Source organism: Seriola lalandi, unplaced genomic scaffold, assembly GCF_002814215.2.
Source record: "Seriola lalandi dorsalis isolate HSWRI2012SDOR001 ecotype SW California unplaced genomic scaffold, Sedor1 jcf7180002054568, whole genome shotgun sequence".
NCBI lineage: Eukaryota > Metazoa > Chordata > Actinopteri > Carangiformes > Carangidae > Seriola > Seriola lalandi.
Window position 1 is genome coordinate 155020 of NW_019525121.1, and position 14733 is coordinate 169752.

The 14733-nt window shown below is 39.9% G+C and overlaps 1 protein-coding gene across 1 annotated transcript in view; it reads right to left on the reverse strand.

Moving 5' to 3' along the window:
- Window positions 1-14733, reverse strand: part of LOC111662732 (ephrin type-A receptor 6-like) — a 167389-nt gene that overhangs the window by 19272 nt on the left and 133384 nt on the right. Inside the window, exons 6-8 of the mRNA XM_023416690.2 lie at window positions 14537-14661; window positions 13429-13591; window positions 10196-10304 (exon numbers count right to left, since the gene is read on the reverse strand). Of these exons, the coding sequence (XP_023272458.1) occupies window positions 10196-10304; window positions 13429-13591; window positions 14537-14661 (397 nt within the window). The remainder of the gene's footprint in view (window positions 1-10195; window positions 10305-13428; window positions 13592-14536; window positions 14662-14733) is intronic.

Sequence of the window (14733 nt, forward strand, 5' to 3'; positions counted from 1 at the left end):
CGCGAGTGTGTGTTTGTGTGAGAGTTTATCTGGGCACCGAGAGACCGGGAGACAGCCAATGACTGATAAAAAGCCTGTCTGCCAAGAAAGTCTGAAAAGCTGTGAGATTAGACGACAGCATCTGCAAAAGACCACAGAGGAATTTATCCAAATGCTTGGATGTTACTCTGAAATCAAAAAAGAAGAGAAATATAAAATATAACCTTCCAGAATCACAATCATGTCAAAGTACAGTGTATGGACATGGTCTGACACACAGCTCAAACACATTACTGCCCAATCAAAATACTGTAGTCAAAAAGTACTGGTGAGTGTTGCATCTATAATATAATCACTACTGTTAGTGTTTAGTCATATTTAATGCAGTTCACTTACTTATTTACTTACTTACGATTCAACAGAATATGTAAAAAAGAAAGAGGAACTTGGATAGAAACCCAACTAGACACAGATAAATACTGACACATGGAGCAATAGCAGCAGAAACTAAAAAACAACAAGTCCACATACATTAATAACAAACTAAGTCATTACATGACTCATATGACCTTTCCAAAAGAAATCCATGTGAACTTTTCTCATCTGCCATCATTATGGTTGTTGCTGTGATAAAAGGTGAAAAACTAATATTATGTCCCTCTTGTATGTGAGTGAGAGAGTTACATCTTCAGTATAACAGTGCTGCAGTAAAGCAGCAGTAGTGTAATAACCCAGTGGACCATATGGAAGTCAGTGACATGTATGAGCTTGTCATCTCAGATTAAATCCCCTGTCAGGACTCTCAGAACTTTCATGAGCATCCTGGTAACAGGCAAAAATAATTTCCTTCTCTACAGTCGCTGTTCTTTTTCAAATAATTTAAAGCATCAAGCTATGACAAAAATTTGAGTCATTAAAGTAGAAATTTAATTACAATTTTGACCCTTGGTCTCTCATTTTCAGTTTTCCTACCTGATATAGCCTCATCATGGTGACACTAGAACTTCATAATGAAAAGTAAGGCACAACTTAAAGAAAAGAAAAACCCAAAATTGTAATTCTTCCATACTGATCTACAGTTTTTCACAGTTGGACAAGGACTAATACGAGGTTACAACTCAATCAGCTTTCAGTGTGTTTGCCTGTGAAAACCCTGCTGCAGTACTAGTGCAATCCCAAAGGCTCTGAACCTCACCAACATTTGTAATGAAATAAATACAAACACTCTGCGTGGTAAGGCATCAGTTATGGTTAAAGTGAGATGTATTTTTTCATTATATATAATTTTGGTGAACTCACCCATTAAAAGTCAAACATCTGGTCTGATGTTCAAACATGATTCAGCATCACCTAAATGTTTAGTAATGGAGGACTGTTAACAAATGAACCTGCGTTGCTCGCAAAGTATTTGGTGCCTGGTATCTGAGAGATAGAGGTGGCACTGCTGGAGAGGAGCAGCGAGATGGAAAATAATGATGAAGGTAGACAGGTGCTCTCGGTTCTGACTCAGGAGGTATCACTGATGAATTTTAAAATTTATTTTGCAGTAGAGGGCTTAATTAATGACCGCGTGCACGAGGGATGCTCGCTCCTACTTCTCCCCAGAGGATCCCCTAATACATTTTCTCATATTTCATAATTTATTAGATAGAATATAGAATTATGAGACCTGTTTCATACAGTCCCACAGAGACCGAGCACAGTTAAAAATGACACAACTCAAGGCTGTATTTTTTTTGTGAATCCCTGTTTACTCATACGCTCTACATAGTTTGTTTTCATATAATAATGCTGGTATTGAATTAAAAACAAAAAACTCCTCAACCACTTAAAAGCAGCTCATTCACATGTTTTTCGTTGTTAAACTGATGTTGTACACATAAGAGATGAGTGCTCTTAAGAATGAGAAAAGGACACGCTTTCTATACCTCTGTGTATTTATGCCTCTTGCTTCTGTAGCCTTTCCGTCAACTTGACAGTGTTTAATTCAAACTTTAGCTGTGTTGGACGCATGACAGAAATGTAAAGTGCTTCCTAGACAGGCCGCTGTCCTGACTTTTATGGACAAGAAAAGCTGGCATTTATTCTAACACGAGACTGACGTGTTAAATTACCAACACATTTACAGCACGCAATAAAGAGCATGTCTGAAAGGGACTTTAAAAGAGTGGCAGCAAGTAGAAGAGCAGAGCCCAGAGACTTGACCCAAACCCCCAACAGTGCCAGAGCAGAGACAGAAACAGAGATCTCACATAGTCACACTGTCACTTCAGGAGAATCCTCTCCTCACTGTCACTGCTGCAGACAAGTGCGCCTCTCCCCCAGCACTGTGGTCTGGATGAGTGATGCTATCTCCCTCCTGGAGAGCCAGTGGAGCTGAGGGACAGAGGTTTGCAGCTTGGTCCCACAGGACATGATGATATTGACATATTTATTGCTAGTTTGGTTCTGGTTTGAGTGTAAAATATAAATATTACTTCTAAAGCATCAATTGTTACTATCAACCATTATTTTCAATACTGAATTATGGATTACAATTCAAAACAATTTAGCTTCATGCACCACTCTACATCCCCTACACCCCCCTACTCCCAATATTCTGATTAATATCTAGGAGATAGAGTAAATGCACACAGACATCTTAAAAGAATGAAGACAAAACTGTCACTGCCACAAGACCATATACAGCCACCACTACTAAACATAAGCTCCAACTAATGTGCCTAAGGATGTGGCGTATATTACACAACACATTCCTCACATAAAATACCTATAGTGCAAAGATGACATACTCTCTGAATGAGAAAAAAGATAAGTCATTTCTAAACAAAAAATATAACCAACAAAATGCCATATTTCCAATCTGGCCTTTTCCTTAAAAACAACAACAATCAGAAAATGTGAAGGAACAGTTTCACAGTTTTGTGGAAACCTGTTTCTGTTGCTTAAGGATGACACTTGTATTGCTCACAGCTTTAGTGTATTATATAACAAAAAAATAAGAGAGGCCCATTTTCTACTCTGTGCGCTCACTGTTCCACCACTGAAATCTGTCCGTCGCAGTCTAATCTACACAACACAAACAGTTCACTGAAACACAACACGAGATCGAAGGAAATTGTAAAGTTGGATCAAAAAATACAAACAAACAAACAAAACAATTTGCAGGCTAATATAATTTCAGTGGATAAACCTGCAGCACTGAATCATAATGATTTTGTGTGATATGGATTCAGATGTGATGACTGGGAGGGTCAGTGAAGTTCACTAAACTCATTGTCATGTTCATGAAATCAGTCAAGACCACTTTTACTTTGTGACATTGTGCATTTTCATGCTGGAAGTAGCCATTAGAAGATGGTAAATTCATGACCATAGACCACCACCACCAGCCTGGACTGTTGACACAAGACAGGTTGGGTCCATGGATCCATGCTATTGACACCAAGTTCTGACCCTACCACCCTACCAGAACTCCAGATTAATCAGATCTGGTTATGTTTTTCCAGCCTTGAAATGTCCAGTTTTGTGTGGCTTAGCCCACTGCAGCCTCAGATATCTATTCTTGGCTGCTGCTGTAGTCCATTCACTTCAAGGTTCAAGGTGTTTTGCATTCTGAGATGTCGTACTGCTCACCACAGTTATAAAGAGTGGTTATCTGCATTAGCCGTAGCCTCTCTGTCAGATCCAACCAGTCTGGCCACCAGCCTCTCAGCAGTTTCAGAAACACTCAAACCAGCCTGTCTGGCACCAACAATCATGTCACTGAGATCACATTTTTTCCTCATTCTGATGTTGTCTGATGTGAACATCAACTGAAGCTCCTGACCTGTATCTGCATATTTATGCACTGCACTGCTGCCACATGATTGGCTGACAATAGCATGAATAAGCAGGTGTACAAAGTGTTCAGTGAGTGCATATTCATATTGGATAAAAAGTCAGGGCTCTGAAGAGGCCATAACATCTGTTGCAGACTCTTTGTTCTTCTTGTTGCTGAAGACAGTTCTTCATGTCTGTGTGTGTGTGTGTTTGGGCTCGGTGTCCTGCTGCAGAATGAATTTGAGACGGATCAGACGCCTCCACGATGCTACTGCATGATGTATAAGCCTCTAAACATCCAAAGAGCCTAAAACTGCAAGATCAGGAAATCTGAGAGTTCATCACCAGGAGCAATACCAAAATGTACTAGTGGAGACAGTGTGTCTGTAAATGCTTGCTTGCTATGAGTGTGTACGGGTTCATGTGATCACATGTGAGCCTCCTTCTTTTTGAAGATTTAACATAATCCAGGTTGCCAGATTAGAGCAGGTGTCAGAGGGCTGTGAGCCACAGGTTGCAAGATTGGGGCTTCGGCTAGGTGAAGTCTGTGGGATCCTGGACACTGATAGACAGAGCAGATAACATGGCGAGTAACACTGGCAGAGAGGACAAGAAGGGGATTTTGGAAAGCTACTGTTGACCTGTGCTGATGGGGTCAAGCTGTTCATTAAAGAAATGGTGGCATGTGCCTTTATCAGTCTTTTCCAGTCCTATCCTCTGATCCCCTTTATCCGCCTATCCCTCTGTCTCACTGGCTTTCATGCTGAAAAGAGCCCGCACACACAGACACACACAAAGACATTTATCACACACAAAGACCTTGGCTTCTTCCACTGCTCTCTGGGCTGCTGAGCATTGTTTCCGTGCATATTCACACACATATTCACAAATACTTTTCAAACCCACACACCTCAGTAAAACAACCTCACCCACAGCCCTAATCAAAGCATCGGTGTAATGCAAACCACTCCTCTCTTGCCCTAACACCCCTCACAGTCAGCTCTCAATGACACATCTCGGCTACAGACGCTACAGAGAGCACAAAAGAAAGATGAGATTAAAGAAATAAGAAGAAAATGATACAAAAGAGTTGCAGTGACTGACAGACAATTCGAGGATAAAGAGAACATATACAGTAAAACTCAACTTCAGCTAAGCTACACCTGCACAATCGTGGCAGCTTTGCTCCTGTAGAAGTTTTCACTCTTCAAATTCAGCACAAGCAAATGCAAACAGATGTAAATTTTGGAAGCTTTTAGGGCAGCCAGGTGTTAAAAGTCCTCGTACAGCAGCTCCTCTTATATCCTCACTTGTGTTGTACAACCTATGAGAAGTATGTCACAGAAAGCTCTAATCTTTCTCCGGCAGCTCAAGTACATTTGCAGCTTTTTCAAACTGAAAGAGAGTGAAAGTCCCTCCCACACAGGGCAGAGGGATTGCAGATATGACAGACTTTGATAAAGTCAAAAAACACTCCAACTACTGCTACGACTGCTTTTAGCTTGATTCAGGTATGAAACGGCCCCACTCGTGCTAGCACGCAAAAAGACTGAAGAGCTTGCTTTAGCTCTTGCACCTGGTGTGTGTATGAGTTTTTAATAAAAAAATTAGGAACAGAGACCCTCCTACACATACTGAAATCACATCATAAATCCCTGCTATAAAACTGCAGCTGACAGTTTTTTTTTCTTTCCTTTTTTGTAAAGTTGATGGACTTAAAATTCCTTCGACATAACAATCTTGCCAACAATAAAGGCTTTCACTATGAAATGGTTCACCTCGTCTGATACATCTGTGCAGGTCAGTTGTGAAAATGAAATTCCATGGCAACCAGCAGAGTTGATATCTGAAATGAACATGCAAGTTTTAAGCTGCAGTTTCTCCAACGGGCACTAAATGTTGCCACCAGTGGAACAGGGGGTCACATTTCTGAAAATGCAAGTTAGTGCTGTGTTCATTTAATTTGCGCTTTCTGCAACCAGCACCTGGGATTGTATCATTCTTATTCTAGACCAGAATTCAATGGGTACAAACCAGTGACTGCATAAAGTTAATAAAGAAAATGATTATGTTGAAATGCTGAATGTAACATTTAAAAAAAAAAAAATCTGCTTAGGCCACAGTTGAAATCCAATTGTGACAAACTTTTATAATTTTTTATTAATTCAAATATATCTGTTGTGTTGTCTCTTGCTGAAACCAGGTGATCCACTGATATTTACTACATAAGACACAGAGGTGATAGAAGCTTGCAGACATAGGGAACACTCGTAGGGATAGTGGGTGAACTAAGAGCTAACATGCTAACCAGCTGGCAACGAGCTCTAGTCAGTCCTACTGTGTAGTATGTCAGGAAAAAGCTCTATTTATTTTGCTGTGTAATCTTGTCTCACCAAATGGCATATGGATAAAACAACAATTACCTAAGCCATTTTGTGTGTTGTCACAATGCATTTTTTTTTGCATTTCTCTACTGACTAACCTCTAAAACTCTCCCTTACACTTCCCCTAACCCCAGCCAAAATGGTGTTAAATGACACAAGGGACTGCATGGCGCTAAATGACTCGCAAAAAGCTATTTAATCGTAATCCTATGACATCACGTTAAATGTATGTAAATGTAAATATAACCAGGGCTTTAGGAAATAACAGTCAATAAATATCAAGTGTACCAGCATGCATCCATTACTGAAGGCTACTCATTCCATAGTCCTTCAGATTAAATTTAAAACAACATAATTTAAAACTGCGTATCAAAACTCAAAGCTCTCAGCGGTATGTAAACGGCTTCAGTTCCACACAAGCTTTTAGACCACTGTTCTGCCAAGGGCAAGTCTTGTGTCAAGTCCCATTCAAACATGGAGTTTCATCATGTTACCTAGTTGTTGTAAATATTCACACAAAGCGCTGTTGGGTCCCCTTGAGTGTTCACATACAGTGTCTGGTTTTCACCTAATCTGAAAAAAACAAAAAGAAACTGTAAACCCAACACACGTTTTCATTCATTTTGTTATATCAGGACTGTAAGGATGTGTCCAAACCAGGGTTGACTGACATGTCTTCCTATATGTTTTGTTGAACCTCATTCTTCTTCATTTTTAGGTTTGTTCTCTAGCAAATGGCAAATGGATCCATATTTTTAGGATATCAGTCATTTTTGGTGTTCGCTTTATCACAATCTTTTCTATAATCTATCATCACACTCTCTGACATGCATTATTTCTGTCAAATAAAGATCATTTCTTTTAAATACACCTGCAATGTTTGCACACGTTTTCAGAGAGAGAGAGAATTTTTATGCAAATCTGACCTTTGCAAATCATGTGTACCCTAGTAAACTCAGCAGAATGTGCAATCAAGCACACTAATCATATCTGCAGTACTCCCTCAAATGCCTAAAGATCTCAGTTGACTGCTGATATGTGGAGTGCGCCCAACACGACGGGCAAACTCTGCTTCACACTGGCTTGACTGTTTGATAATAATGTGTCCACTTCCTCGTGGAGCTGATAGAGAAACAAAATGGAAAATGTGTCCTTCAAACTGTGTTGATGTGACTGAGAAAACCTTGAATGAAAGATATTTCTTCCACAGACACTGTGCTGTCTGTAATAATCGCAATAATGTGAGTCTTACTTGTATTAGAATGTATAAAATATTAAGATTAAGAATGTCACCATCTGAAAAAGAGATATTGAAAGTGTCTGGGCTTGACTGACTGGAGTTTCAGACTATCGCACGCAGCTATGGAGCTTGTCTCCCACCTCATCTTTAACAAGGCTATATTTCTTGAGTGTGTTTTCTACCTTTGGTACTTGCCAAAATGACAAATGATTCTATAAACCCAAATACAATTTTCAAAATGTCCTTTCAAAGATCTAGGGATGAAAGGACACATACTATGAACATATTTTCTAAATGTTGTGTTTTACCATATATGTCACCAAAAGAGAAAAACCTGAAGCATCAGCATTGTGCTCAGAGTCCATTCTATTGCTGAATTCAACCATACATTTATATTATTGTCTTAACAGGTTATCATAGTGATGATAGTTGCGTTATTCTCTACATTTCAACACATGACCTCGTAAATTGCTAAAAGAACAGGATGTGTATTCTGTGAAACAGTCGATGGATTTGTGGTGCTGAATATTTCTGTTTGTGCTTGTGAGCAGCTCCACTTAGTTTCTATTCAGTATCTTCATGGTGAAATGTCAAATTATTTAGTTTTCAAACTGCACACTTCTAAAGCAAAGTCTAATCTCTTTCTTGCCCCCATGTTGTTGATTTCTTTCTTGCAGAGTCAAACACCTACACACACATCTAGGAACACAAAAACAGACGGGCTGTGTGTGTGTGTGTGTGTGTGTGTGTGTGTGTGTGTGTGTGCGTGCGCGTGTGTGTGTGTGTGTGTGTGTGCATGCGCGCGCGGGTCTATGTGGGCATGTGTTTTGAGTGTGTGTCTTCAGTGTCAGGGCAGACTGTTGCTTTGAATCTTTCAATTTATGCTAATCTATCTTGCTTTGAGTCTCTGAATATTTCTGTTAATGTGTGTCAACCTCCTCCATTATACATAAACATTGTGTCTGTGTACTTGTGGCTTGTTTAGGGTAAAATGATGAATTATTTTGAGTCTAAATGTAACACTAAAACTTTCATACACACTCATTTATGCTCTCAACATTTCTATGAGTTCACAGATCCAAATATGACACCTGTGCAAACCTCATACCAGGCTGCACTTCCTCAACACACTTCCCATCTCTAGCTATTAATGATGTCCTGAGTCCAAAGGCAATTGTTGAAGCAAAATGTAATACGGTGTTCTGTAGTGGAAGGGTTTGTGCCAATGCCCTAGAGGAAATAATGAACACCCAGCCAAGGAGTATGAAGCTTATATGGTCGATGCAGGAAGGAATGAGACTGTCCTCGTGGAAAAAAAACAAGCTCCCTAGTATGACCCACAGTTACGTGTTATTATTAGGTGACCTCTAGCAGCCGTAGTAATTATGGTGGTAGCAAAAGGAGGAAGTCAGATGATAAATATAAATAAAGAGTGACCATCTTAGGAGGAGGTTGGGGTGACAAAAGCAGCAGTTTCACACAGGAGAGCGCTGGTTGTTGTGTGAAAATGATAATCAACAGTATTTCTTTCATCCACGATCTTACCACAACCTTAACCAGATTTTTGTTATTGTAACAACGAAGGTCCTCTAACCTTGAGCAAGTACTTATATTATTATTATTACTTATATTAACCCAAAGTACAATCTTTTTTTAAACCTAACCAAATAGTTTTTGTGCCTAATGAAGGTCTGGTACGCCTGTTTCCCTTTTGGGTCGTATCCGAGGTTAGGGGCAAGCAACCTACAGTATATACTCATCTAGTTTGGAGGAGTTTTTGGAAGGAACATGAAGTTGTTGCACCAAACAAAATGGCTTTTTTTCACTGAAATATCTGTAACGATTGACTCAGCAGGAAAAACACAGGTGTAGAGGCGACAGATCATTTGAGGCAAGTGGAGCAAGCCAAGGAGAAGAAGTTATTTGCTTCTGAAGTTGGTCAAAGTTGACTTTCACAAGAAGTGAAATGCTCCTCATTTTTCTAACTATGTCGCCTGAGTCTTGTTCTATCCATATTTTGAGTTGGTCTTGTTCACACAAAGTGTATTTAGTTGAACTTCGCTGACATCTTGGGGACATTCAGACCAATTAAGGCCCAGCACACCCACAAAGGTTATGGAGTTATTCTGGCTGATTAGACCTCTTCCCTGGCTAAAGGTGGCTGAGCTAAGACAGAAAATTACCTTAGGTTAACAAAACACCTCAGACTGCTAAGACTTAGAAATTGCTCTGCCCTGGCAGGTGCAACTAAGAGAGCGAGTGAAAGAAAACTGCTGTGTATACCCAAGCTGTGCTGGAGAGGTCTAATCAGCCATATATTTAAAATGTATGGCTGGATGTATTATAGTGGTCCTTCAAATAAAATGAGAAAAGGTCATTATAAGGTCATTATTTGTCCATTCCCTCAAAAATGACACATGGGGTGTCACTCAGATATTTTTATAATTTATTTATCACAAGTAAAAAACACAGCAAAGTCTGTCAAAGTCTGAAATGAATAAAAACTGACTGAGGTTGGAACATTTTTTTTTTTTTTTTTTTTTAATCGAGCTGCCAGTGTTCAGTATTTCTCTCTGTTCTTGTCAGGATGTAGAAGCCTCATTTTAGGCCATCATGGGACATCACAGAAAAACTCAACCCACAGTTGGCATCACTGACTGGCTGATTTTTAAAGTTAAGTTTCAGCTTAATATATTGGCAAGATGGTAGATCAGTTCAAACCACACAGTGAAATATTCATGGTGCACAAATGGAAGTGCAGCCATCTTACCTTCCAGTGATGAGGAGGAAGAGGGTGAGGATGACGAGGAGGGTAAAGCCACCAACCGCTGCTGTGACGATGACCAACACCTGGCCTTGATCAGAAGCCATGTCCGATGCTGATGGTGGCGGAGAAATAGGCGATGGTCAGAAAGAAATTGGGATGACAGGAGGAAGATGCGGGGGAAGGGAAAAGGCAAAGAAGAAGAGAGACCAGAGGGTGCAATGGAAAGTATGAGAAGTTGAATGTAAAGAGCAGGTATAAGGTTGATAAAAGTGGTGAGGAAAGAAAAAGAGGGAAATGAGATGAGAAGAAATGAGATGAGAAGAAAGAGAAAAATTTTCATTCAGCATCATTTTAAACATTCCTCTCCAGCAGTGCACCAGACACAGACCATGTGCGCTCTCTTGATAGGCAGATATCACAGAAAGATGTTTGATCAGCTCTTTGTCATGCAAAAAACCCTCCGTCAGCTTTCGTACTGGAATGATTCATATGCCTGCTTCTGTTTAATTAATATTATTCATTCATGAAATTGTGATTTAGTCCATGATCATTTGGTTAAATTGGTCCCATTTGATATTCATGATTTTCCCTTTTCTGTGTCTTGTCACAAGGCTAACGAATCCCAGATAATTGAAAGATGATTGCTATTACCAAGCTTATTTCTATAATATTTTGTGCTTAATGAATATGAATTGAAGATCAGGGTGCGTGGTCGCTGGCCCAATGAATGAGGCGCATGTGGGTTTATACTGTACAGTATGTGTGTGGGGGGAGATGTGCGTGTGTGTATGCGCGAGTGTGTGTTGTGTGGCTGGATAGAAGTAATTACAGATCACTCAGCAGGAGGGAGAGTGAAAGTGGCGGTGGCCAGATCACACAAGTCATTTCTCCCTGCCATCAGCTTCACACATTCACACACATCACTAACTAAGCAGATGTGCTGGATGTGTGTGTGTGTGTGTGTGTGTGTGTTTGTGTGTGTGTGTGTGTGTGTGTGTGTGGAGAGAGAGAGAAGGGTGACAGAGAACAGGAGGAGGAATGCAAAGTGAGGGATGAGGAAATGAATGACAGAGGAGAGATAAAGACAAACAGGAGAGAGAGAGAGAGAGAGAGAGAAAGAAAGAGAGGAAGAAGTGATGGACAGATACACAGACGGTTGGAAAAATGAACGCATGGGACTGACTGACAGGTGGACAGACAGACTGACGGAGAGGGAGAGAGCGACAGGGGCCAAATCTGCTTTCTCTTTCAGATAAAAGGCCAGGCAGTACAAAGGCTTGGCCAAGCAGTGTCTGATCCACAGATAAAGCAAAGCTCTGCAGCTTTGGAAAGGAGAGGGCCACTGTGAAGCCAAATCACCTCTCAACAATACCTGACCTGACATAAAAGGGCAGCTGGACCTTTGTATTTTATGAGTAGGCTTGCAATAAAGCTACTACTCACACACACTAAAAAAAACACTGATTCAAAATACGCTGAGCATCAAGACTGTATTGTCAGACTCCCTTGTTGATTGTACTCAATTTTCAATCGCTATTGCTACGGATATCCTGACCTTTCAGGGTTTTGTTACTGCAACCCATGTGAAACTGATACTGCAGAGAAAATCCTACACTATGAGAGCAAATGTTAATGAATAAAATTAAGTGGTGGTGCTATTATATATACATTAGATTTACAAGGGCTTCTAATCTTCTTTAACAACTAATTGGATTGAATTGAATTATTTTCAAACTGGAAAACAGGTTTGTACTGAAAATATAGTTAACTTAGCTCGTGATTGCTCAACACCAGACTAGTTGGTGTTGAGCGATAGAAAAACTGCCCCTGAAAGTGCTTAAGCTAAGCTAATGTTACTTTAATGTTCAACTACAGTTCAGTCGTTTCCTTAAAAACATAGAAATTTTAAATTTAATTTAAAGGGACAGAAAATATGTCTGCAACAAGCATAGAGAAAATATTTTAAAGAAAATCTGAAAACAGATAATTATGTAAAAACATTAAGAAGGCATTTCAATAACGACGCAATAGAAGGGACCGTGCTGATGTCGTTCCATATTTTAAACCATAGCAATCACAAATATTTCACATTCTTAAAAAATCCAATGATGTGAATTTGGTAGCTTCTTGCAAAATGTGTTTGACAGTGAAATATTATGCTTCAGCACCATAGTGCACATGTTTCTGCATATCAAATCAATCTACAATTTTAACTGTATAACCAGGCACATCGCCAGGTCCCACATTAACTTTCATACATTATATACACACTACGGTAAAGTGGAGCCACAGGTCGTCTGTAGTGTAACAACAACACATTCTGAAATCAAAAGGACTATGGTATGGGTTGGAAAAGAATCAGCAGTAATGTAGGTAGATGATGTTGTGGTGAGCTGAAGACAGCACCCACATTTGAGCTCTATTCACTTTGATTAAATCTACAGTGGAGGTGTGATGTGTTTGATTTTGTGGCTGCACGGACACATTTTCCAGGATCTTTTCAGAAAGTTGCTGGTTGGAATCATATTGTTGGTGCTCCTGCTTGTGGGCTCAAATCCAGGTTTATTATTTGCTGTGGTGCCTTTCATACTGGCTGTCTTGAAGATGAGCAAAACACACACAATGACATGCATGTTAATAATGTTTAGGGCATGTAATTGATTTCATTCACGGTTAATTCCCTTGCACCTGACTCAAAAGTTGAAGGTGAAACTTTGGTGTGAGAGTATACCACACTTACTCAACTTAAATGACAAATTATTATTGTCATGCAATAGAAAAGGTCTTAACTGGCCTCGATACAGCCCATCAGTTTGTTGATGGATTTTAGACTGCGAGAGCTCTGTTCATGCAAAGTGCACTAAAAATGGATGGCTGACCCTTTTTCATCATTCTCATCCCAATCTGACAGTAAGAGTAGGATGTTTTTCTTTGCTGCCATCACATGCTTTCTGTATACTTCACCTTCAAAAGTCACCATCGCACAGACAAAACTACTCTTTTGCCCTTTACCCTAATGTACACCTAATGATCTTAACTCCAAACCAAAGTCCTGATCTCATTTTAGATGTTTGCAGGGGTGAGGTGCAGCAAAATACTTGAAGATTTTCCTTATCTTGTTTATTTGCTCACAAAACACTGCCATCAGCAGAAGTACAAATACACACATTCACTCATACAGTAGAGAGATGTATCCCCACGACAAACAAGATCTGTAGATGGTCTCAGGTACTTACAGTCTCCTGTAGTTTTGTATTCATATTTAGGCGAGTAGGAACTGTATCCAGCTGGCGTGCGGGTACGAACACTGAAGACGTACCAAGTCGCTGGCTTTAAACCTGAGATGATCACACTGGGAGCCTTGGTGCGAGTAGACGAGTAGCTCAGCTGCTCATGTTCCTGTGGGGGAGAGTGGAAGACGATCAAACTAATATCAGCAATTCAGAACATGTGTTGACCAAAAATGATCTTGTCATTGACGACCACGTTTACCTGCGTGGAAGGTGCGCTGCATCTTTCCTCCAATTTGGACTCACAATATGTGTGTAATTAACTTCTCTTTCACTATGGCAGCTGCAGATTGCAGAACCAATAATTAGGACTGTCTACAAGTGAGTGAGAGCTCAAACTACTGTAGTCCTACTGCATAGATACCATTGTCTGCAGAGAGAGGACAGTACCTGCAGACTGGATTTGTGCTTTGGAACCATTAAACTCCAGGAAAAAAAACTGCTCACACAGTTTTTATACTCCAAACAACAATAACAACTTTAAATTGATAATCAGTATTGAAACTGTACAGTATATCTACAAATGTACCTATCGAACAATAACTATACTGTAAAATTATAAATTGAAGACCTGTATGACACAGTCCTTATTTGGCTGCACAAACAATCTCCACTGACACTGAGGTCAAAAGCATTAACTTACTTTTTGACTCACTACTTCCCTTGATTCAGACAACATAATGAGTATGTAGGATAGAAGGATATAATCCCAGGTCAACAGTATTTTATATGCTTGTTTAATCTACATCACTGTGCCATGAAAATCTTTTGGTCTGCAGCCAAATTTTCCTGTTTAACAACAAAGACCTGGAAACATCTGTTAATTCATTGATTCATCCGTCTGAGGAGACGATGAATGAAATACCTCTAAGGATTTTAAACACTTGCACGAGTTTTCCTCTTGAAATATCAAAACCATGGCTGAATTCATTGCTACAAATCCTCCTTGATCAAAAACAAATATTATAGTTTGTTCAGCCAACATATGCGTCTACACCTTGGTAAAGCCCTGCAGTTTAAGACTGGACTTGAGCATAAGCAGGAGTCACTGTACCTTCTCATAATATTTGATCTCGTAGTCTAGGATGGGCAGCGCTGTCTGTTCGGGTTGCTGCCAGGAGAGAGCGATGCTGTTCGGAGAGGCCCAGTCCTTCTTCAGCGTCCCAACCACAGACGGCCCTGGTGTGAAAACACAACATACAGATGTCAGCTTCAGTGTCTTGACTCTAGCCACGTGAATCAGTTACTCCA